Source organism: Eptesicus fuscus, chromosome 9 (assembly GCF_027574615.1).
Source record: "Eptesicus fuscus isolate TK198812 chromosome 9, DD_ASM_mEF_20220401, whole genome shotgun sequence".
NCBI lineage: Eukaryota > Metazoa > Chordata > Mammalia > Chiroptera > Vespertilionidae > Eptesicus > Eptesicus fuscus.
Window position 1 is genome coordinate 32843643 of NC_072481.1, and position 26376 is coordinate 32870018.

Sequence of the window (26376 nt, forward strand, 5' to 3'; positions counted from 1 at the left end):
ATATATATTTAAGTGGAATATGCTCATTATACACAGAGTGGCCAGATTATTATGATCTCTGAACAGATAATAATCTGGCCACTCAGTGTATATCCTATATAATAAAAAGCTAACATGCAAATTGTCCCCTTGACCAGTTTGACCAGCAGGCAGGCCAGCCAACCGCCCATGTTCCCTCCCCCTGGCCAGGCTGGCTGGACCCCACCCATGCACGAATTCATGCACCGGGCCTCTAATACACACACACACACACACACACACACACACACGAGTGGCCAGATTATTATGCGTTCAGAGATCATAATAATCTGGCCACTCAGTGTATTTAATGTATTAAATTTAATATGCTAAGCATAATCATTAAATTGAGACTAGAAAGAAATGTTAGCACTGCCATAATCTCTTAAATTGTTGTGCAGCTTTGTAAGGGATCTTGAACTCTAACACATATAGTACCTATTGAAATTTACCTTAGTTCCCTTGACAGGCTGAAAGAATTGAAAGAGACTACAGACTTGAGCAATTTAGTGAAAATGAAGGAGTACAGAAGTCTTCTTTTTTACTAAATTATTCCAAAGTGACTTATTTACAGGTTTATTTATCTTACCCTTCCTTGGCATACTTTATCTACATTTATGCTTTAAATATTTATGTTTAAATGTATATACAGTTATTTGCCATCGAGGAGCAGAGATACCTATAATGTAAGTGTAGAAAAGGTTGTGTGGCACAGGAAAAGAGCATAGACTTGGAATCAGTCATATTTGCATTTGAACCAGGATTCTACCATTTATTAGCAGTGTAACCCTTAACAAGTTACTTATCTGAACCTCAGTTTCATTATCCTAATATATAAAAATCCAGGGGCCATCACAACCAAAACAACCAGACAGAAAACCAAACACAGGCTGCATGGGGCGACAAGGCCAGCAGGGGGGTTAGTGAGGGACGACCAAACAACTGACCAGAAGGCTGCATGGGTGACCAGGCCGGCTGGGGGGTTAGGGAGGGATGACAAAATGACTGAACAGCAGGCTGCATGGGGCGACCAGGCTGGCAGGGGGGGTAGTGAGGGATAACCAAATGACTGAACAGCAGGTTGCATGGGGTGATCAGGCTGGCAGGGGAGGGGCAGTTGGGGGCAACCAGGCCGGCAGGGGGAGCAGTTGGGAGCGACTAGGCCGATAGGGGCAGGGGGCTGTTGGGGGCGACCAGGCTGGCAGGAGGCAGTTAGGGGCGACCAGGCTGGCAGGGGTGGGGACAGTTGGGGGCAACCAGGCTGGCGGGGGGGGGGGGCAGTTGGGGGCGACCAGGCCGGCAGGGGGAGCCGTTGGGAGCGACTAGGCTGATGGGGGCAGGGGGCTGTTGGGGGCAACCAGGCTGGCAGGAGGCAGTTAGGGGCGACCAGGCTGGCAGGGGTGGGGGCAGTTGGGGGCAACCAGGCTGGCGGGGGGGGCAGTTGGGGGCAACCAGGCCGGCAGGGGGAGCAGTTGGGAGCGACTAGGCCAACGGGGGCAGGGGGCTGTTGGGGGCAACCAGGCTGTTGGGGGTGACCAGGCCCGCAGGGGGAGCAGTTGGGAGCGACTAGGCCAATGGAGGCAGGGGGCTGTTGGGGGCGACCAGGCTGGCAGGGGGAAGTGGGGGCGACCAGGCTGGCAGGAGGCAGTTAGGGGTGACTAGGCTGGCAGGGGTGGGGCAATTGGGGGCAACAAGGCTGGCAGGGGGAAAGTGGGGGCAACCAGGCAGGCATGGGAGGCAGTGAGGGGTGACCAGGTCAGCAGGAGGGGCAATTGGGGGTGATCAGGCCAGCAGGCAGAGGCAGTTAGGAGCCAGCAGTCCCGGATTGTGAGAGACAATTAGGCCCTGGGATCGGGCCTAAACTGGCAGTCGGACATCCCCTGAAGGGTCCTGGATTGGAGAGAGTGCAGGCTGGGCTGAGGGGACCCCCCCTCCCACGTGCACGAATTTCATGCACCAGGCCTCTACTTTGTATATAAATGGGACAATAATAGCTTCCTTATATTGTGTTTTGAGAAAATTTAAGGAAAACATATAAAGTAACTGGCATGTAGCAATCAAAAAATGATATTATCGTCATATTTTCATTCTACAGTACTTTATAATTGTAGACAAATTATATTTCCTACTGTAAGATTTTATAAATCCTATATAGAAATGTATTTTACCTCTTTCTTTTAAAAAATGTATTTATCGAGTTTAAGACAGAGAGGAAGAAAGAGAAAAAGAAAACTGATTTGCTGTTCCACTTATTTATGCATTCATTAGTTGCTTCTGGTATGTGCTCTGACCAGGGATTGAATCTACAACCTTGGCATATCAGGAAGACACTCAAACTAACTGAGCTACCTGGCCAGGACCTTAAGGTATTATATCTCTTCGACTTAAACCTTAAACAGAAGTAAGAAATATACATAACCAGAATCTCACAGATGAAACTTAACAATTTATTTTTAGAATTTGTTTTTTAAGACAGAAGTACTGTGATTTCCCATTAGCTATGATTTCCCATTTCAAATGTTAAAAGCAGAAACAGTTTTTCTATAATAGTATTTATTGATCCTCCCACTGCCAAATAAAGATGTAAGGTATATTTTTTATTGATTCTCCCACTGCCAAAAAAAGATGTAAGGTACATTTTTTATATCAGCAGACTTCTAATTGGATATTTTGGAAGCTAGAGAAGTTATTTTTGCTTTGAATATGGCTTCTCAAAGAAAAAAAAAAAAGAAAGAAAGAAAGAAAGGAGGAGGAGGAGAAGAAGAAGGGGGGGGGGGAGGATTTTCCCAGATTAAAAAAGAAAAATGCTTATTCCAAATTACAAAAAAGTGGCAGGGCAAGCAAAAATAAACAAAATTATTTTCCTGGAATCAGGCTCATCTGGCCTTTGCTGTTATTTCTAAGAAAATAATTAAATGACCACAGTAGTACTTCAAAATCCAGTGAAAATTAACAGCACAAATTTTTGTTTTCTCTGATTATATTATTTTTTTACCATGAAAGGCCATGGTCTGAAGCAGTCGATCAGCCACTTCCTGTGGGAATACTCCAGGTTCTTGCAAACACAATGTTCCATCTTGTCTTGCTGAACAGAACTTCTCAAGATGTGTAGTCAGGAAATTCAAGCAGATATCAAGTAAGGAATAGGGAGATGCCTCCTCCTTGGAGCCCAGAAGAAACATAAAGGAAACACAAAAGCCAACAAGTTAGTTTCCAGAGAAGTAGAGAACAAAACATTCATTTCCACATTCAACAAGTATTTTTACTCAGTGTGATACTGTTGTAACTATTTATTTGTTGTAACTAGCTATTTATTAATAATAGGAAAGAAGCCAAGGGAGAAGCCGGACATTATAGGCATGTCATTTGGGCATCTTCATCAGGAAGCCTGCAGATTGCTGGGGGAAGGGACTGGACAAAGGGGAGGATGGACTCAAGTACAGTGAAGTTGAGAAGGTACTTGCTGTCAGTCAAACTTGAGAACAGAAATCATTGGCTAAAAGGGATGGAGCCAATGCAAGCCTGTGATTATTTGGCGATATAAAATCCCCCAAACAAAGGAATTTCTCTCTCTTGGCTCTTGGAGCTTTTGGGTTGGGGCTCTCTTGGCTCTCTGGTTCCTTTGGCTTTGCTCCTGCCCATGTTTCCTCCATAACCATGTGGCCTGTGGACCCACACACAAAGGACTAATAGACTGCAGCAGGGAACACAATCTAAGCTAGCTTGATGCTGGTCTGGACACTGCTCCAATATAGAGTGAAAATTCTGGACACTAGCTTTGCTGAAGCTATGGCTATACTTCTTCCTTGGGGGGAAGAAGGGAAATGGGACCTTGGAAACTCAGGGGTTTGATTCCACAGAAATAAAACTTTCTACAATATTCCATCCTCCCATGTGAGTCTCAGAAAATTCCTTTTCTCTTGATATTGCAAGAAGCCCACTCCCAAGAGCAACTGGTGGGGATGGGGAACTCTCTCCACCAATAACAAGTGCACCATATGCTAGATACTTTGTTAGGCAATACAACATGTGACCATGTTCTCAAGAAGTAGGAGAAGAGAATAAAGCCTATTATTTAAATAAAGTCTATTAAATACTGTAATAGAGGGCATATTGGGTAATGTGTAAGCACAAAGCAGGGAGCCCCAAAAGTCAAGGATGGTCAGGAACGACCTTCAGAAGCAAAGAAGATTAATCTTCCTAAATTATTACCAGGACCCCTCCTCTGCTCAAACCTTCAATGGCCTCCCATGGGCCTGAAGAAAAAAATAATCTGAGATTGTTAGACTGATGCTTGAGGTCTAAAACCTAGCCTCCATGGACACAGACAATAGGGTGGTAAAAGGCCTGGGTCTGGGGGGGAGGGGAAGGCTGGAGGGGATCAATGGGGGCAAAAAAGGGGCATATGTAATACTTTCAATAATTAAGATTTAAAAAATAAAACCTAGCCTCAATTTACTTTCCAACTTGATTTCCCACAAAATCCCCATCCCAATCTACACTGAGTAGCCAGATTATTATGAACTCTGAACACATAATAATCTGGCCATTCAAAAAAAAAAAAAAAATAAATATATATATATATATATATATATATATATATATATATACTAGAGGCCTGGTGCATGAATTCGTGCATGGGTGGGGTCCGGCCAGCCTGGCCAGAGGGCGGGGACATGGGCGGTTGGCCGGCCTGCATGCTGATCGAACTCCTGGTCAAGGGGACAGTTTGCATATTAGCCTTTTATTATATAGGATATACACTGAGTGGCCAGATTATTATGTGTTCAGAGATCATAATAATCTGGCCAGTCAGTGTATAGTTCAAACATGATAAATTTATTTGGGTAAAAAAAATTTGCTATAGGTGCTGGCATTCTCAAAAAAGAAAAAGGTTAACCCAGTTATTCCAGTCTGAGAAATAAAGAACTAATCAAATAAGCACAAAAATTTAAGTCTAAGAGTTTACAGAAATAAACACTCTAAACCAGTGATGGCGAACCTATGACACGCGTGTCAGCACTGACACACGTAGCCATTTCTGATGACACACGGCCGCTGAAGCGGCCGCATGCCGAGGATGAAACATTTGCTGCTCCTGAGGATGAAACATTTGCGAAATAATGTTTTTTCCTCAAAGTGACACACTACCTGAGTTATGCTCAGTTTTTTGGCAAAGTTTGACACACCAAGCTCAAAAGGTTGCCCATCACTGCTCTAAACAATGTCTCCCAAAGCAATATTATAACTAGTGGTCCAGTGCACGAATTTGTGCACATTGAAAGGAAATTAATTAGAAGAAATATTTTAATATTGCTATTCGCCCTTTCTCTATAATGTGTCAACCAAATTCATGATCAACAATGACAGATGGAAACACACCTGTGCAATTGGTGCCAGAGAGAGCTTTATATGTATTGCGCATGCACAAGTCAACTTAGCCTTTTATAGATATAGAATAAAGTTGCTTAATTAGACCTGCTTTCTGATTTCGCTAAACTTTTTCCAGCCCAGTGAAGCACCCCAACTTCTCTTTCAGGTAATTGTCAGCAACACAGCAGTAAATATCAACATGAAGCAGATTATTATTGTAGATGATGCAGGGAGAACAAAGGGTAAAATATTTAACTGCAACAGTGTTTGACTATATACTACGCATTGAGAAAACCTGAAGTCATTTTCAAGGTACACCTTTTCTTACTTCTTTTCAGTTGGGTCAAGTTTCTAAATCTCCGTTTTCTGACTGATGAAAATATGATTCCACTGAGTCTCCTATCTACCTACTCCAGGACTTCTGTGAGGATCAAATGAGATGAGGTATGGGAAAACACTTCACAGACATTTGGTTACAGTGTGAAATGTTTCCACCTGGCTATAAAGGAAGTTGTGTTACTGAGCTGAAGAAACTGCAAGCAGCCTAGTTGTTGCTAGGGAGAGGAAATTGGGCGTTGCTACATGACATCATTACCCGGATGGACACTTAGCATATTAGCCTTTTATATATATAGACTAGAGGCCCGGTGCACAAAATTCATGCACAGGGGGCATGTGTCCCTCAGCCCAGTCTGCACCCTCTCCAATCTGGGACCCCTCAAGGGATGTCTGGCTGCCCTTTTAGGCCCGATCCTACCGGAATCCCTCTCACAATCCAGGACTGCTGGCTCCCAACTGCTCGCCTGCCTGCCTTCCTGATTGCCCCTAACCGCTTCTGCCTGCCAGCCTGATCACCCCCTAACCACTCACCTGCCAGCCTGATTGATGCCTAACTGCTCCCCTGCCAGCCTGATTGCCCCTAATTGCCCTCCCCTGCAGGCCTGGTCACCTCTAACTGCCCTCCCCTGCAGGCCCGGTCACCCCCAACTTCCCTCCCCTGCTGGCCTGGTCACCCCTAACTGCCCTCCCCTGCAGGCTTGATCACCCCCAACCGCCCTCCCTTGCAGGCCTGATCCCTCCCCAACTGCCCTCCCCTGCTGCCTGATCGCCCACAACTGCCCTCCCCTGCAGGCCTGATCCCTCCCAACTGCCCTCCCCCCCTGGCCATCTTGTGTCCACATGGGGGCAGCCATCTTTGACCACACTGGGGCAGCCATCTTGTGTGTTGGAGTGATGGTCAATTTGCATATTACTCTTTTATTATATAGGATAGAGTCCAGGTGCACGGGTGGGGGCCAGCTGGTTTGCCCTGAAGGGTGTCCTGGATCAGGGTGGGAGTTCCCTTGGGGTGTGGGGCGGCCTGGGCGAGGGGCCGATGGTGGTTTGAAGGCTGGCCATGCCCCCCGGCGACCCAAGCAGAGGCCCTGGGATCTGGGATTTATCTTCTATAATTGAAACTTTGTAGCCTTGAGTGGAGGCCAAGGCCAGCCAAGAAGTTTGGCTTCCTCCATCGCCGGGGAAACCCAAGCCTCCTGCTTGCTCCGTGGCCGCAGCCATTTTTGTTGGGATTTACTTATCTTCTATAATTGAAACTTTGTAGCCTTGAGCAGAGGCCTTGGCCAGCCAGGGTGTGCAAGAAGCTTGGCTTCCTCCATCGCCAGGGAAACCCAAGCCTCCTGTTTGCTCCGTGGCCGCAACCATTTTTTTTTTTTTTTATTGATTTTTACAGAGAGGAAGGGAGAGGGATAGAGAGTTAGAAACATCGATGAGAGAGAGACATCGACCAGCTGCCTCCTGCACACCCCCCACCGGGGGATGTGCCCGCAACCAAGGTACATGCCCTTGACTGGAATCGAACCTGGGACCCTTCAGTCCGCAAGCCGACGCTCTATCCACTGAGCCAAACCGGTTTCGGCGCCGCAACCATTTTTGTTGGGATTTACTTATCTTCTATAATTGAAACTTTGTAGCCTTGAGCAGAGGCCTTGGCCAGCCAAGGTGTGCAGGAAGCTTGGCTTCCTCCATCGCCGGGGAAACCCAAGCCTCCCTCTTGCTCTCTGTGGCCATAGCCATCTTGGTTGGGTTTATTTGCATATTCACTCCTGATTGGCTGGTGTGCGTGGCTTGTGGGTGTAGCAGAGGTATGGTCAATTTGCATATTACTCTTTTATTAGATAGAATTATAGTAGCTACCATCCATTAGGTACCTTCAATATGACTGTGTTGAGTGTTTTACATGCATTACATATTACTTCACTTATTCCTCATCCCAATTTTACAAAGTAGTAAAGAATTATCTTCATTTTTGTATAACTGAAAACCAGTTCAGAAAAGTAACACCTTTCTCAGCATTTCACACATAGTAAGTGACAAAGTATGGCTTCAAATTAAAAACTGATTCAGGAGTACAGCTCTTAACCACATATTACATGTGACATTTTAATCGCTGAATATGCAGCTATTAAAAAATTATAGTTAAAAGATATATTAATCACATAGAAGGATGCTTATAATACAGGATAAAACATAAAAATTTTTATAGATTAACTTCCTTAACCAGATAAAGGTCACCTACAACAAACCCAGTTCGTATCATACTTAATTCATGTTGAAAGTCTGAATATTTTCCCCCTAAAATCAGGAATAAGACAAAGATGTTTCTCTTACCACTTCCATTCAACACTGTATTGAAGGTCCTAAAATTATGCAAGAAAAGGAAATAAAAAGCATACAGATTGGAAAGGAAAAGTGAAACTATCTCTATTTGCAGGTGACATAGTTTTGTATAAAGAAAATCCTAAGGAGCTCATAATATAAAAAAAATATACCTATCAGAACAATAAAACAAGTACAGCAAGGTTGTAGGATAAAAGATCAATATAAAAACATCTATTATATTCCTATAGTATACTTACAATGAATAAGCTGAAAATGAAATTAAGAAAACAGTTCCATTTACAATAACATTAAGAGTAAAATACTTAGGATAAAGATAAGAGTGCTACCTCACAAGATACAAAAACTAACTCAAAATAGATCAAAGACCAAAATGTAACAGCTACAACTATTAGCTCTTAAAAAAAACAACATAGATATAAATCTTCCTGACTTTGGATTAGTAATTGGTTTCTTAGATATAACAAAAGCACAACCTTAAAAAAAAAAGAACAGATAAATGAACTTCATTAAAATAAAGAACTTTTGCCCTGGCCAGTATGGCTCAGTTGGTTGGGCATCATCCTGTGTACCAAGAAGTTGTTGGTTCTATTCCCAGTTAGGACACATGACCAGGTTGTGGGCTCCATCCCCAGTGGGGGATGTGCAGGAAATAGCTGATCAATGTCTCACTCACACATCAATGTTTCTCTCTCTCTCCCTCTCCCTTCCTCTCTCTAAAAAAGTCAAGTAAAAGATCTTTAAAAAAAACAACAACAAAACTTTTGTGCTTCAAAGTTATCATCAATGAAGTGAAAAGAAAACCTACAGAATGGGAGAAAATATTTGCAAACCATATATCTAATAAGGGATTTGTATCTAGAACAGTGATGGGCAACCTTTTGAGCTTGGTGTGTCAAACTTCGCCAAAAAACTGAGCATAACTCGGGTAGTGTGTCACTTTGAGGAAAAAACATTATTTCATCCTCGGCATGCGGCCGCCTCAGTGGCCGCGTGTCATCAGAAATGGCTACGCGTGTTAGTGCTGACACACGTGTCATAGGTTCGCCATCACTGATCTAGAATCTTATATAATAAAAGCCTAATATGCTAAATGTCGGGTCATCCAGTCGGCCATTCAACCAATCAAAGTGTAATATGCTAATGATATGCTAAGGCCGCTCAATTGCTCACTATGATGTGCACTGACCACCAGGGGGCAGACAGTCGACCAGTCGCTATGATGTGCACTGACCACCAGGGGCAGACACTCTGACCAGTAGGTTAACTGCTGGGGTCTGGCCAATCTGGACTGAGCGAGATGGGCCAGACACGCCCTGGAGCCCTCCCTCAGTCCCTCCCCAGCTGGCCAACCTCCTATGTCCCTCCCCGGCCCCGATCGTACACCAGTGGGATTCCTCAGCCTGGCCTGCACCCTCTTGCAATTCGGTACCACTCAGGGGATGTCAGAAAGCCGGTTTTGGCCCAATGGTGGAACAACTGGTCACTATGATGTGCACTGACCACCAGGGAGCAGACACTCAATGCAGGAGCTACCCCCTGGTGGTAAATGCACTCCCACAGGGAGAGCGCCGCTCAGCCAGAAGCCAGGCTCATGGCTGGTAAGTGCAGCGGCAGTGGCAGGAGCCTCTCTTGCTTCTGCGACAGTGCTAAGGATTTTCGACTGCCGGCTTAAGCGGGCAGTTGGACATCCCCTGAGGGCTCCTGGACTGCGAGTGGGTGCAGGCCGGGCTGAGGGACCTCCCCGAGTGCACAAATTTCGTGCACCGGGCCCCTAGTATAGTATAAAGAACTCTTACAACTCAAGAATAAAAAGACAATTAAAAATAGGCAAAGGTCTGAAAGGACATTGCTCAAAAAAAATATATAAATGACCGATGATCTGAGGAAAGATGCTTAATTCCATTAATCATCAGGGAAATGCAAATCAAAATGACAATCAAATAACATTCCACACCTACGAGCATGGCTATAATATAAAGTCAGCCCTGGCTGGTGTGGGTCAGTTAGTTGGCTGTCATCTTGTGCACTAGGATGTTGCCAGTTCAATTCCTGGTCAAGGCATATACAAAAATCAACCAAATGAATGCATAAATAAGTATAAAAACAAATATACTGTAGAGAGTGTCTGGGAAGGCACATGAGCATTTAATTATTGTCAGCTGAATCCAGTGGCGTTGGCAGAGCCATGTCCTGGAAACACACCTTGCCAGAGACAGGTGTATTGTCAGCTTGACCTTCAGCTCAGGCGCCAGGGGGTAGGTTTCATTATCTAAATCCAGCCAAGCACCAGGAACAAACACGATTATCCGGGCCCATCCAGTAGTGATGACTACAAAGCCACAGAATGCACATAATCTCCTTTGTCTTGGGCTTTAGTAAAACTTCCTGGTTTTTGCTGTATAAAATAAAAGGGCTGTATGGGCTCTGGGTCTCTGTCTCTCCATCAGAGGACAATGGTCCTCCCACCCAGTCCCAGCTTTCCCTACTGTATTTGTGTCTGTGTCTTTCATTTTCTCTATCCCCCGTCGCCCCTACTCAGAAACCGAACCACTCTCTAGCTGCGCTGGACACGAAAGAGAAATATTTATAATCTCTCTCTCTCTCTCTCTCTCTCTCTCTCATCATCATCATCATCATCATAAAAAAAAAAGAAATTCCAAGGCCTAGCCTGTATGCCTCAGTTGGTTGGAGCATCGTCCCATACACCAAAAGATGGTGGGTTCGCTTCCCTGTCAGGGTACATACTGAGATTGCAGGTTCAATCCGTGGTCTGGCACGTGCAGGAGGCAACCAATGGAAGTTTCTTTTTTACATCAATGGTTTTCTCTCTAAAATCAATTTTTAAAAAAACCTCTCTTCTTTGGAGGAGAAATTAGTTAAAAAACAAAACAAAACCACATACTCCAAAATTTAAAGTAATAGTTAACCAGAGGGGGAAAAGTGGTGTGTGAGAGAGAGAGAGAGAGAGAGAAAAGAGAGTGAGCGCAATAAAGCACACAGAATAAAATGCTAACATTTGGGGAACTTGGGTGAATGCTACATGAGAATTCTTTATATCACTTTTGTAACTTTTTATATGTCTGAAATTATTAAAAAAAAGTTAGAAAACAAAATAGTGATTAACACTCCCATGATTTCACAAACAAAACTAGGCAAGGGATTATTTCTTCAATGGCATCTGTTATGCTCATAGAGTTCGTCTGCTTTGGCAAGTACAGAAGAGGAACTAAAGCTTTGGTGAATGAACTAAGCAGATTATACAGATTTAAGTTTCACCCCCTAGTGGTGACAGCTAGATAAACTCTTGGAGTGATCAGAGATAACTAAGCCCTCTAATTACCACAAAGTACAGCAGGACGAATGACAGAGTACCTGAACACTGACTGAAAAATATCCAAATGCAAATAGGAAAAACAACAACTCCACTCTGAAAGAACAGCATAGCCCTTTAATTTCCTTTGCTTAATGTGGTGTTTTCTGAAACAGGATATAATTGCAACATTGTGAATTGTTGAAATAGAATTTGCCAAGATTGGTCTTCTCAAACACTGCTGGTCAGAGTGTAAACTGGCACGATTTTTCTGAATATAAAGGATTTAATAATTATCTTTAAAACACCCATACTCTTGATTCAGTACTTCTTCATCCAGGAATTTGTGGGGGAAAAAGGGAAGAAAAAAAGGAAATAAAAAGTGCCCTGGCTGGGTAGCTCCATTGGTTAGAGCGTCGTCCCATATGCTAAGTTTGCAGGTTTGATGCCTGGTCAGGGCACATTCAAGAAGCAATCAATGAATGCATAAATAAGTGGAACAACAAGTCAATTTCTCTCTCTCTCTCTCTCTCTCTCTCTCTCTCTCACACACACACACACACACACACACACACACACAATCAATTTTTTAAAAGGTAGTAACAAAAGATTAATCACAGTTTTTCCAATCAAAAAAACCTCCAAAACCCATAAATACATACAAAAGTCTAAAATAATGAAAATGGTAAACAAATTATGCTATATCAACTCTACAGAATATTACACAGCAATGTGTACATCTATGTAATAAAAACCCAGTGGTCATAATGCCGTAACAACCAAAGACCGGTCACCAGGAGGCTGCATGCGCGGCAAGGTGCACACAGGTGGGCAGGGCTGCGAGCACTGGTGGGCGGGGACTTGACGCCGGGAGTCAGGGGAGTCCCGGGTCTCACGCGATTTCCTGCGGGTCTGGGTCTTGGGCGATTTCGCACACTGGGTCTCTAGTTTATGAATAACTTTTTACAACATGGTAAAATGCTGAGAATAAAATATTAATTTGAGCTAAATAAAAACTACATATACAGCAAGATTTCAATTAAACATTAATTAGGCATAGGAAATATTACCTGAAAAGTTATTTCAGAAGGTTAGAAAATTACATCTAAATTAAATAACATGACTTGGGATGGTGAACACACAATACAGTGTTCAGATGATCTGTCGTGGAATTGTGTGACTGAAACCTGTGTAATTTTGTTAACCAGTACCACCCTAATAAACCAATAAAAAGGAAAAACAAACAAATAAAATAAAACAATTTGTTGGTAAATCTATAGAGAAGATCAAGGAAAAGGTTTAAAATAAAAAAGGATAGTGGATACCTTGCGGGTGGGAGAAGTGACATAAAGTACATGGGGGGAAAATGGCAGCGGTCTTGTTCTATTTCTTAACTTGGATGCTGGGATTTTAAATATTTGTCTACTATGTTCCATGGCTTACATAAATGTTTCATATCATCTTCTGAATATATCAAATTATTAAAAATTTTAAAAAAAGACAAAAATAAAAATTTTGGCCCAGTCCATGTGGCTCAGTGGTTGAGTGTTGGCCCATACATACACACATTTCCCCCCCTAAATTATCCATTCTCTCTACTGCTTATTCTCTTTTCTCTATCTAGTCTTACATTCCCCAGAGCCGTGGTCGGCAAACTGCAGCTCGAGAGCCACATGCGGCTCTTTGGCCCCTTGAGTGTGGCTCTTCCACAAAATACCACGGCCTGGGCGAGTCTATTTTGAAGAAGTGGTGTTAGAAGAAGTTTAAGTTTAAAAAATTTGGCTCTCAGAAGAAATTTCAATCGTTATACTGTTGATATTTGGCTCTGTTGACTAATGAGTTTGCCAACCACTGCCCCAGAGGTTTTACCACCTGATAATGATGGACTGGGAGAGTTTTCAGTGGAAAGGCCAAGGAGCAGCTATATAAGTGAAGTAGATAGAAAATAAAAAGAGAATTTTGAGAAGATCTGTGAACTCTATTCTACTTCACAATGTTCCAAATTTTGCAAATAAAAACTTTGAGTTATTTCTAAATGACATTTTGACTGCAGGATTGTGTTCCATGGATTATGTCACTGCTCTGAAACTAGACTACCTAGGTCACAACTTAAACAGTTATACATCCGCAATTAAAGAATTTCTCCTAAAAAAATAAAAAAATAAAATAAAGTAAATAAATAAAGAATTTCTCCTACTATTAAAGCTAGGTATATCACAAATCTTCTCTTCTGCTCCTGCCTTTAGACATCACAGAACAGAGTCATGGAGGACAGAATACTACCTAGGGGAGACACCAAGGCTTTCAAATGTTGGGGGAGAGGAGAAGAAAAGCAAATAATAATAAAAAGAATCTTTGTCATTAAACATCTGCCTAGTGCTTCAATTTATAAAGTCTTTTCAAAACAATCATTATGACTCTGTAAGGTAAGGAGAATTGAAATTATTTTTGTTGAGGAAACAGGTTCAGAGAAGGAATGTTACTAATAGTAGCTATGCCTCCCTTTTATATATGTTGTTCTTCTCCTTAGAATGCCCTTCCATACCTGTCCATCTATCAAATTCCTACTCATACTAAAAGAAGCAGTACATATATCCACTCCTCCACAAAGCTGTCCTTCACATATCTACAAAAACACAAGTAGATATAATCACACTACATTTTGTATGTAGTTCTATTAGTTATCCACTGTATAACTTTTATTCGTTTAGATGCTGTCTCCCCTCCAGACTATGAGTTCAAAGAAAGTTAGTAGTTCTTAAATGTCTTTTGTCTGTCCCACTTAGGTGAGACAAAAAACCTCATAGCCTACCCACCCCTTTTTTCCCAAGTTACATGGAAAGTTTTATAGACATCTGCTTAACAAGAATATGGATGTTCCAGCTGTTGTGGCTCAGTTGGTTGAGTGTCGACCTATGCACTAAAAAGTTGCCAGTTCCATTCCTGGTCAGGGCACATCACTCATTTTATTTTTCCTCATGGCACCATTACATCTGATATAAAAAATATTAAAATTGTTTTAACTCAAGACCAACCCTGTGGACTTTATAATAACTGAGTATGAGGTTTCTCTGTTGGTTAATCATAAGGAAAAACACATGTTATAGATAACTAGAGGCACGGTGCACGAAATTCGTGCATGGAGGTGAGGGGTTCCTCAGCCTGGCCTGCACCCTCTCCAATCTGGGACCCCACGGGGGATGTCTGACTGCCAGACATTCCTCTCGCAATCCAGGACTGCTGGCTCCTAACCGCTCGCCTGCCTGCCTGATCACCCCTAGCTTGCCCCCCTGCCGGCCTGATCACCCCTACCTTGCCCTCCTGCTGTCCTGATCGCCCCTACCTTGCCCCCCTACCGGCCTGATTGACCCTAACTTGGCCCCCTGCTGACTTGATCGCCCCTAACTTGCCCCCTGCTGGCCTGATCGCCCCTAACCACCTCTGCCTCAGCCCGCAGTCTGGCCTCCCTCTGCGGAAGGTGAGATCAGGGGAATCAGGGGAAGGCACCACCCCCATTACCCTGCTGCTGCTGCCACTGCCAGCGTGAGCCTCAGCCCTTCGCAGCCGCCCACGGCTGCCTGAGCCTTGGCCCTCACAGCCGCTGCAGCTTTGTCTGGAAGGAAGTCCGGAAGATGTCCACTCTAATTAGCATATTACCCTTTTATTAGTATAGATGCTGGTAACAATGTCTTATAGTAAACAAAGCATATCCATATCCTTTATTTGATACTCACAATAACCTTATGAAGTGAAAGGAAAAATATTACATCTTTAATTTTATAAATAAGGAAACTGAGACACAAAAATGAAGACACTTTGACAGAGGCATTGTGGTTAGCAGGAAGAATACTACACCTGGATTTGAATTATAGTGTATTATGTTGCAAAATATCTAGCTTTTTTGACGTTCAGTTCTGTCCTTTGTAGAATGGGGATATTAATACTTATCTCAGTATGCTATTGTTATAATGAAGCTCAAAAACCCCCAGCATAATGCCTGATGGAGTAATTAATTACTAAGTAAATGTTCCTTTTTCACTTACTAGACACAATCTTATGCAAGTAATATAAATTTAAGTTTCAGATACATAGGACAGGAAGTTCATGGTTGTAAATCCTCAAGAAGAGAGTTTTCTAATCCAGAGTTTATACCAAGACAAACAAGCCTCTTTATCTCCTTACACTATCAGGCAGATATTTTTTGGTCTGCCTTGTCGCTAAGGCTATAGGCAATTTAAAACCCTGGTTTTATGTAGCTATCTCAGTTCCAACTTATGAATTAGGTTCAAAATCTCATCTCCCATCTGAAAGGTTCCTAAAACTGATAAATCCTCCAGTAGAAGAAAATGGCTCTGATAGTGCTCCATTTTTTTATCCCTAGATGACTTTTTAAAAAATATATATTTTATTGATTTTTTTACAGAGAGGAAGGGAGAGGGATAGAGAGCTAGAAACATCGATGAGAGAGAAACATCGACCAGCTGCTTCCTGCACACCCCCTACCGGGTGTGCCCGCAACCAATGTACATGCCCTTGACCGGAATCGAACCGGGGACCTTTCAGTCCGCAGACCAACGTTCTATCCACTGAGCCAAACCGGTTTCAGCCTTTTTTTTTTTTTTAGATTAGGCCAGAAACCAGGTGATTATAAAGATTATAAAGTTGACATAAATAAAATTTGTATTGACATCTCTCTGCAGGGCTGTGTAATACTGTGGTGAAAAGTGTGAGGTTGGGAGTCAGACTGCTTAGATTAAAATGTCAGCTCTACCATTTATAAAAAACTATGTAACCTTAGGCAAAGTTCTTAATCTCCCCGCACCTCAGTTTCAAAATCTGTAAAATGCAGACACTAATAGTCACTATATCATAAGATTGTTGTCAGCATTAAATAAATTCTAAGAGAAAGAAACATGGAACAGTGATTGGCACATATTAATTGTTCAAGATATGTTAGCTATTATTATAGAATATAAACTTCATAAAACAAACACTATGTTTTGTTATTGCCAGAACCTAAAATAATGCCTACCACATAATGGACACTAAATGTTTATTGAATGAATAAATGATAAATCAAGCACAAATTTATTGTTAGGTGTATTTAAAATACTTATTTCCCTCTAGAGAAAGAGACTGTATGTCCAGCGAGAAATATAAGCCCCAAGTCCAGCCTTGAAATTAAACAATGGGATTGAAAGGCAGACAAGTGTCATTTGAGTTAATGGGTACAAGAAATTTCAGATATTGGACAATCTTTGACTCCTCATTTTTGTAGTACTGCATGGGAAATCCCTCCTTCATTTATGGGAGTTTTTTCCTTATACTTTCTACTACTGATTCAACCAAGTTATTAGGGATAAACACTAATATAACCTTAGATACATATAATCCATTTACCTTCTCCTTCCCCAAACACAGTCATTTCACAAATGAGGAAAAAAGTCAAGAATATAGTACCACCCTGGTGGGTATTGCTCAGTGGTTAGAATGTCAGCCCACGCACCAAAAGATTGCAGGTTTGCTTCCCAGTCAATGGTATGTACCTGAGTTGCAGGTCCAGGTCTAATCCCCACCCCCAGGCAGGGCGCATGTGTGAGGCAACCAATCGATGTATCTCTCTCACATCAATGTTTCCCCCCCTCTCCCCCTCCCACCTCTTCCTACCATTCTCTCTAAAAATCAATGGAAAGAATGTCCTCACTCCTCAAGTGAGGATTAAAATATATATTGTATTCAAGGGTATAAATATAATAAACTATTTTGGCATGAACAGTGGGAAGTTATTTTTCTGTTTTAAAAACCACCAACTGGGGTAGGAGAGGCTGGGGGAAGGTCAATTGGGGGAAAAAAAAAAAAAGGAGACCTATGTACTACTATTTGTAATACTTTAAACAATTAAAAAAAAAAAAACAAAAACCACCAACTACTTTCAGAGATCCCTAGATGTCAAATAATGCAGGTAAGACAAGCTTCTTGCATGTATCATTTCATGGACTGGCCAGTGCGGCAAATGACTATGTGCCAAAGGACAAGAAGCTGGAGTTCCATCTATAAGAGATCATGGCCTGGTAAGGTAAATAAATCCCCTTCCATGTTAGCACATGGAGCAAAACTATTCCAAGAAACAAAACAAAAAATTCAAGTCAATAATCACTGAGCTGTTGAGTAGATCATAGGAATCACTAACTCAAAGAGATACTTTAGCATCATTTTCCTCTTAACTTTCAGCATAAGTTTTGAAACAGAATATGGTAAACAGAGAAGCCAGGTTAATAATGGAAAAAGCACTGGGCTTGTAGTCAGTCCTGGCTCTGCTACTTAGTAGCTGTGTGACCTTAGGAAAATAAATTAACTTCTCAGTTTTCTTATTTGTAAAATTGATGCTAAACCTCTATCTTGACAATCACAAAATAGTATTGAGGAATAGATGGGATGTATATGAAAATGCCTTTAAAATACTAAAGTACTATGCAAATATTAACATCATTGAATAAATAGTTTCCGGTATGAAAGTTGGGTAATATATTCATGGAAATAAGAGCTCAAGTGTATACAAAATTTAAAGTTATAAAAGCAGCTTCCCATTATCCCATAGTACTATAACTAATAGAACATACCCACTCTACTATAATACTTACCTTTAACTTGCCAGAGTTTTACATTTTTCTAAGAGGTGGAAGGGATGGCAGAGAGGATTTAATACAACTGTTTCATTAGAATAAAAAAAATGGAGGCATAGAGAGGTGAAATGATTTGCCAAAGGTTACAAGGCCCATGAAAAGTAAATGACAATACATAACCAAGAACATTCAAACTTTTTAAAAATGCCTTTAGAAAAGGAGAATATGACATTGAACAGGCATTAAGATGCTGGGGAGCTAAGAAAAATGTTTATACAAAACAGAAGTGGAGACAGGAAAAAAGGAAAAAAACAAAAGATCTTTTTATAGAGCTAACAAAATGTTTAAATGATTAACCACCCCTCTAAATTTACCTTGTAACCGAGTCTTTACTGTCTGTGTTTAAATATTCTATTCTCTGAAAGGACACCTCCACAAATTATAAACAAGTAATTTGCAAGTATTTATACAAAGGGATATTGTTTTGCAATTCATCTTGAAATCACTTGGCTTCCTTCCTAACTCCAGCTCAACTCTTCTGGACAGAAATATGTATCTTAGGTCAAAAGTACCATTTAGGCTAGTATCTGATCCAACATTTCTTACCCATCAAACCTCTTTTCCCCCTCAGGGTACCTATGGACAGTGTTCACCTTTTTTGCCCTCTTTTACAACTCACATCTCAGTTAACATCACCTTATTCAATTCTCTACAAATACATTCTTTCAATAAGTAAATATTTATCTTCTTAGTATGTCTCAGGCATTATGGAAAGTGCTTAAGACTTGAAACTGATAAAACACTGTACTGTCCTTGCCCTCAGAGAGCTCACAATCTGGAGAGACAGCGAGACTTGTTAATGAACAATACTGGCCCTGGCCTGGTAGCTCAGTTGATTAGAGTGTCCTCCCAGTACATCAAGATTGTGAGTTCGGCCGAAACCGGTTTGGCTCAGTGGATAGAGCGTCGGTCTGTGGACTGGAGGGTCCCAGGTTCGATTCCGGTCAAGGGCATGTACATTGGTTGCGGGCACATCCCCTGGTGGGGGGTGTGCAGGAGGCAGCTGGTCGATGTCTCTCTCTCATCGATGTTTCTAACTCTCTATCCCTCTCCCTTCCTCTCTGTGAAAAAATCAATAAAATATATTAAAAAAAAAAAAAAAGATTGTGAGTTCGATCTCCAGTCAGGGCAGATACAAGAAGCAACCAGTGAATGCATAAAAAAGTGGAACAAATCAATGTTTCTCTCTCTCAAAAAAAAATAATAATAATAATTAAAAAAAAAATACTACCACCACAGAATAACTGTTGTAACCAAGACATATACAAAGTGCAGGAAAGGCATATGGAAAAAAGTATACAAGGCTGCCTGAAGGTAACTGAAGGCTTCAAAAAGGAGGTAACGTTTAAGGCAGTGGTTTTCAATATTTTTCATCTCATGGCACACATAAACTAATTACTAAAATTCTGCAGCACATAAAAAATATGCTATATTTTTTGCTGATATGATAAAAAATAGGTATGCTAGTAATTTTGATTAATTCACATTGGATGGCTATTGCTGTATTGGCTGTTGTCATTTTTTTTATTTGACAGGGAAAAGAGATCAGTGCCACTAACTAAATAGTACGGTATTGCATGTTTTATAATTTCTTGCGGCACACCACTGTGCCTGCCTGCCGCAGCACACCAGTTGAAAATCCCTGGTTTAAGGCAACACATGAAGATTAAATAGTAAGGAAGGGGGACAGCATTCTAGGCAAAATGAAATAGTGTAAGCAAAACTCAGAAGCAGGAAAAACAGCATAATGTGTGCTTAGTATTACAGAGTATAAGATGAAAATACTTTTATGTTGTTGTTGTTAATCCTCCCCCAAGGATATTTTTCCACTGATTTTGAGAGTTAGTGGAAGGGAGAGGGAGAGACAGAAACATCGGTTGCCTCCAGCACACACCCTGACCAGGGCCAGGGAACCTGCAACCAAGGTACGTGCACTTGGCCAGAATCGAACCCGGGACCTTTCAGTCCTCAGGCCAGCACTCTATCCACTGAGCCAAACCGGCTAGGGTTGAAAAAACTTTTTTTCATGAAATGATTATTCATTGAACGATTAGATCACAAGGGTCCTAATATAATACTCAAGACACTTTCCTTCAACAACTATTTGCTAAGCCCCTACTATGTCCTAGACACTAACAAGTACACAGGATACAGATCTTTGTAGACCCACTGTTATCCATATGTGTGGTTGCCACTTGAGTTGTACAGTACAGCCTGTGTGGCCACAGCAGTACTATAAGAACACTGTAAACTAGTGGAGTCTAAATGGCAGGCTCCTTAGCACCATAAAAAAGTCTACAAATCCACATGCATACCAAGTATGCTCTCTCTATATATAATAATATCTTGAAATATATGCTGTTTTTAATGCATAATAGATGCTGTTAGAATTAAGAGCAGCATCATTTTAAAATAATACTGAATCCCTACCAGCCTTTTGCTTTTCCCCCCAAATTAATGTGTTCTGAAAGTATATTCCTGTCATATCTCACAAGCTTTAAATGTTCAAAAGGTATCTAAATGCTAAAGACAGAATGCCATCAACATCTGATGTTCTGCTTCAAGTGCTTTGTAGAAGGCAATTTGGCAATATGGATCAAGAACCATAAAACTGTACATACCCTTTGATCAATTTTTTTTCAATAAATATGAATTACTTTTATAGTGGAAACAATGGTACAAGTATTTTAAATGCATGAATTCAGTTTAGATTCCTACAACCACATAAGAGCCCAGGGAATGTGTTTGAAACAGCATAGGCTTAGGGGTCAGAGAATCCTGTGCATGAATCCTGCTGTCATTAATAGCTTTATGATCTCAGGAAAGTTATTTGATTTTTCAAAGCCTCAGTATTCTTATGTGTGCAATGAAAAAACATTATCGACCTTATGGGACTGTGAAGATTAATTAGTATACCCTCTGACACACTGGGTGCTCATTAAATGAAAGCTGTTGTATGAGATCATGCTCCTCTAAATATATGTCCCAGTATTCAAGAACATTGTTTTAACATTATTTTCCTATTTTAATTACTATTCACATTAAAAATGTCTTTTATTCCACTATAAATGATGATTATTTCTGCCACTTACTGGTTAAATGTATTTTTAAGGGCTAGCTTTAGAACCAATGAAAAATGTAGTGGTCACTTGTGTGCATGCATACGAGCCTAACCATTGGTTAAGGACAACAGGGGTGTGAGGGCATCTGTGGGGAGGGGTGGGGCATGGGAATGGGGGGATGAGGACAAATATGTGACACCTTAATCAATAAAGAAATTTAAAAAAAAAGAAAAAAGAAAAAAGTAGTGGTCTAGCCAGCATTTCCCAATGGCTCACATCATTAAATTCAATACTGATGTCTATCTCAATATGCATATTTTTAACCATTTAATAAAATAATTATTACATTTTTTCTCCTTTAAAAACAGAATAGTTTGAGAGTATCCAAAATTTTATCTGCTGCACATAAGTGAATTAATAAAAATCAGGAGACTGGCTCATAATATTATAGTGGTTCAACTGTTATAACTTCATCTGAACACTGAACATCGCATTAAAATTATTTTTATTCTTATAATGAACTATTGGTTAAAGACAAGAAACATTAGCTACATTGATGATGAAACAAGTAAATGAATGCATTTATCTGATCAGGATTCTTAAATGGTACTACATTAAGATACCTCAGTGTTTATTTTTTTAATTGATTTTTAGAGAGAGAGAAAGGGAGAGGGAGAGAGCGAGAAACATCGATGTGAGAACAGAACATCAATTAGCTGCCTCCTGCATGCCCCCTACCAGGGATATAGCCCAAAACTCGGCATGTGCCCTGACTAGGAATCGAACCAGCAACCTTTCGGTCCACAGGACAAAGGCCAATCAACTGAGCAACACTGGCCAGGGCAAGATAGCTTAGTGTTTTTTAAGCATTAAAAAAAAAATGTGGTGATAGTTATATCCAATTAGGATCTTCATTTATTGGATATAAACTATCCATGCTTCCAATGTTTTATTTATGGAGATAGGCTTTCAAGTAGCAGCATGGAAACATTCCCTTTAGTCTGTCATTTAGAAACAAAACAGAACAATTATAAAAACCTATTGTTTTTAAGTACAAAAATATAAGAATTCCAAATTTAAAGTTAGAAAGTCAGTTATTATCTATTTTGATGCCATAAACATAATTAAGTTCATTCTACATTGTAATATATATTCATTTTAAAATATGACAATGATTTATCTCATATTAATGTGTCATTTGTTAAATAGGAAGAGGAAATTTGTTTTAATGTATTTTGCTCAATGTATTATTAAATAAATTATACATGTAATTTAAAATAAAATATATTTTACTTAAAATCACTCCTTTCTCATACCACACAAAAAATATTTTTAAAATTAAATAAGTTTGCCCCCTGGCTGGTGTGGCTCAGTTAATTGGGCGTCATCCTGGGCACAGAAGAATTGCCGGTTCAATTCCTGGTCAGGGAACATGCCCAAGGGCTTGATCCCCAGTAGGGGACATGCAGGAGGCAGCCAATGTTCTGCTCTCACATCAATGTGTCTCTTTCTTTCTCTCCCTCTCTCTTCCTTTCTCTCTAAGAATAATTTTTAAAAACTGAGTAAGTTTGGAAAGTACTGATTCTCTCTACATGACCTAATACATTACCTTTGGGAGACCTACTGTTTGTAAATAAAGGACTTTGGTATAGTAAATTTACTTTGTTTTAATATTCTCATAAATTCCTAAAGGCTGCACACATATGAAAACTGAGGCCCAGTGAACAGAATTGCAAAACTGTTACTGATTCTGTGTTTCTTGTACAACTCCATAGTAATGTCTCTATGGAAAATTCACTAAAAGTGGTGTGGCAGATCTTCATATTTCATTTCCCTATATTCTCCTCCCTCCAATTTAAATCACCACCACCATAACAAGGCTAGGGAGAAAGCTCACATACTTATTTTTCACCCAGAGGAGTACAATAGCTCTTCCCACTCCAAACCATGTTTCATATTGATTTATAGTGATCATCCCTTCAAATCTCTTAATTATGACATCCCTTCACACATAAAAGAACTTTCAAGGTAACTCAGTCTTACAATGAGGTCAAAACTCCTGAATCTATGATTCAAGGTCCTCCATGATCTGACCATATCTCACCTAGTCTCATCTCCTAGATCTAGAGTCACACCCTCAATCTAGAGTCACACATTTCCCAGAATACATCATGCCTACTCTGTCTCAGCTTCAACATTCAACCTGGTACCTTTGCCAGGAATGACTTTCCTTCCCAAATTCTTATCCAATAAAGCCCCACCTATTGAGACCCAAGTTCAAATGCCCCCTTCTCAACCAAGCCTTCCTCTCTTTCTGATCATGCCTAAAGTCATTCATTCACTCAAGAAATATTTATTGAGCACTTATGCATAAGGCACTATGTATATGCTAAAGATTCAATGATGAGCCAAATAAACATGGTCTCTACATTCATAGACCTAGTACTTATCTCACTGGGTTGCTATGAGGATTAAATGAAAAAAAATATGTAAGTCACTTAAAACAGGGCCTCTACAGTCATGCTCAATAAATATTAGCTATTAATGTTGCTGCCTAACCATACTAACTAAAATATTTGCCACATACACATATACATCACTTTATAGCTTACCCTGATTTAAGGCTTTTATTTGATTTTTTTAGAGAGAGAAGGAGAGACAAACATCAATTTGCTGGGTTATTTTTTAGGACTATATCTTGGGCTAGTGGTTCACAGACCAGGAACATCAGCATGACATGGGTTACTTGTTAGGAATGCAAATTCTCAGGCTCTATTCCACACTTAATAAATCAAACTCTGGAGATGGCAGCTTGCAAGCTCTCCAGTTAATTTTGATTCACGGTAAGGTTTGATGGCCTCTGTCTTAGACATCTCTACTACGGTCATGCACTCCATAACAAACAACATTTGGGTCAATGATGTACTGCACATACAACAATGGTATATATATATATATATCATACTAGAGGCCTGGTGCACAAAAATCGTGCAGGGTAGGGTCCCTAGGCCTCCCCGTTTCCTCCTTCCCTCTCTCCCTCAGTGCCCCACCGCCCTGCTGGTCGCCCACCATGTTTTGCACCACCCCCTTGTGGTCAGTGCACATCATAGCGAGCGATCGAACTCCTGCTCTCCCGGTCGAACTCCTGAACGGACAATTTGCATATTAGCCTTTTATATAGATAGATAGCCTACGTGTGTAGGCTATACTACAAGGTTTGTATAAGTGCACTCTATGATGATCAAACAACAAAATCACCTAACAATGCATTTCTCAGAACATATCCTTATTATACTTAAGTGGGCACTGGGAATTACAGAAAGAAGTAAAGCACAATTGCTGTCTACAATTACTCACATCTCAGGGGGAGAAACAGGTTAACACAATGACAGTGTGATCGGTTGTGAATGTGAAGGCTGTTGTGGAGGCAGACACAGGAGAATGACAACCCAAAAATGCAGAGTCAGTGAGTTAGAAAAAGCTCACAAATTAAATTATTTCATTTATAAACCACTTTCCTAAAAAACAGATGGGAGAAAGAAAAAATAGAAATTAACTAGCCTTCTAGGAGAACATGATTACCAGGACTTAGATTTGACTAGGAATGTCTTATTCCTCCCAAAAACCAAAATATAGATGACTGCATATGATGGAGAAATATGTTCATGAATGTATGGTCCTGCAAACAATGAGTGACCCAACTCAATGAAAAACCAACTGAAACCTCAACCTATTTTGAAACCGGAAGGAGAAACACTGCAAATATAAGAGTCTCCCAACTAAATTCAGAGAGGGCAAAACAAACGAAGGCATTAGAAGGTATTAAGGAGAACTGCCACAATCTGACTGCCAACCTGATTTTCAGTCTTTAGAAGCCCTGGTCTCTGTCTCCAAGTGGAAACAAGCCATTGGTTCTGAGTAATAGTCAAACCTGTAAATATTTGGAAAATTTTCCAAACTGTACCTTCACACTAAAAAGCCCTCAAAATAAAAAATGCATTCCAAAACATTTTTAGTTGTTTCTGTCAAAAGGCTACATATCTCATAAGGTCATCTAGAATGCATGCTGGCCTCACACCATCATTCCAAACACACCACCACTTGGGTTTTGCAATGACACTAGGGTAATAAGGCTTTGAGGCCCTCCCCAATACCTCCAGTATCGCCCTTCCCCTCCACAAAAAGAAAAGCCAGCGAATTCCCATCTGCCCGCCCTACCTCTCCAGCGAGGCAATTGCCTTCAAATTGTTCCAGCTTAGACCCCTGAAATCCGGAGAAGGAAATGGGGACAGCTGTTAGAGACGGGGGAGGGAGGAGAAAGGGGAGAGGAAATGTGGAGGGTAGAGGACGCAGGGAAGAGATGATACGGAAAGGAGGGGGCGGTGGGGATGTAATGGTGAAAGGGGGTGAGAAGCGAGAGCAAAACGAGCAGGAACGGAAAATGGGGAGGAAAAGAGGTAAGTAGTAGAGATTCCCCAAAGAGAGATCATTATAGGCAAAATGGTAGAGAAGAAAAGGAAGGTCGGGTTAAAGGACGAGGAGGGGGCGGCAAAGGGGAACGCGAAAGAGGCTGTCACCGAGGGCGATTAAAAAACAAAAACACAGAAACCGGTGTCACCTGGGAGGAAAGGGAACAGGGGGATGTCAGCCCGGCAGGTGGCCGGGAGCACCGGGAAGGAGGAGCGGGCCACCGAGGGGGCGGTAACAAGGAGGTAAGGCCAAGACGGGGCGCGGAGGGGGGCACCGGAGCGAGGGCCGGGCAGGCCTGCGGGAGCCGGGGTGGCGGGCGACTGCGGTTCAGGCAGGCCTTGCTCCCTCACCATGGCTGTGCCAGCCTGGTCCTCGGGCATGCGGCCTCGGTCCTGGGCTCGGCGGCGGGCCGGGCCTGAGCCCGCCCCCAGGTTGAGCCGGCGCGGGGGCTCCAGGAGGCTCCGGCTAGCGGCGGCTAGCGGCGGCTCCAGGCTCGGCCCAGGCCGCGGCCTCCTTCCCTCTGAAGCTGGAGGTGCTGCACCGCGGCGGCGGCGGCGGCGGCCCCAGAGCGCAGACTCCGCCCCCGCGAGGCCCCGCCCTCGCGCACGAGCCCAAGCTTGGCCCCGCCTCCACTCTCACTGCGCAGACTCGTCCTTGGAGTCTGGACCAGGCATCCCACCTCGGACTTCTCTCCCTACCAGGCCCTTAAAGCAACCACACCCCCTCAAATCCCATTCTCCCGTTAAAAATAAAGAGCTTTAAATATTACGTCATTATGGAG

General features: G+C 41.7%; 1 protein-coding gene across 1 annotated transcript in view; it reads right to left on the reverse strand.

Annotated features, from left to right (window-relative positions):
- Positions 1-26152, reverse strand: part of ZYG11B (zyg-11 family member B, cell cycle regulator) — a 69622-nt gene extending 43470 nt beyond the window's left edge. The window contains exons 1-2 of the mRNA XM_054720547.1: positions 25946-26152; positions 3014-3179 (exon numbers count right to left, since the gene is read on the reverse strand). Coding sequence (XP_054576522.1) covers positions 3014-3179; positions 25946-25975 — 196 coding nt within the window. The 5' untranslated portion in view covers positions 25976-26152. The remainder of the gene's footprint in view (positions 1-3013; positions 3180-25945) is intronic.
- Positions 26153-26376: the final 224 nt, after the last annotated feature.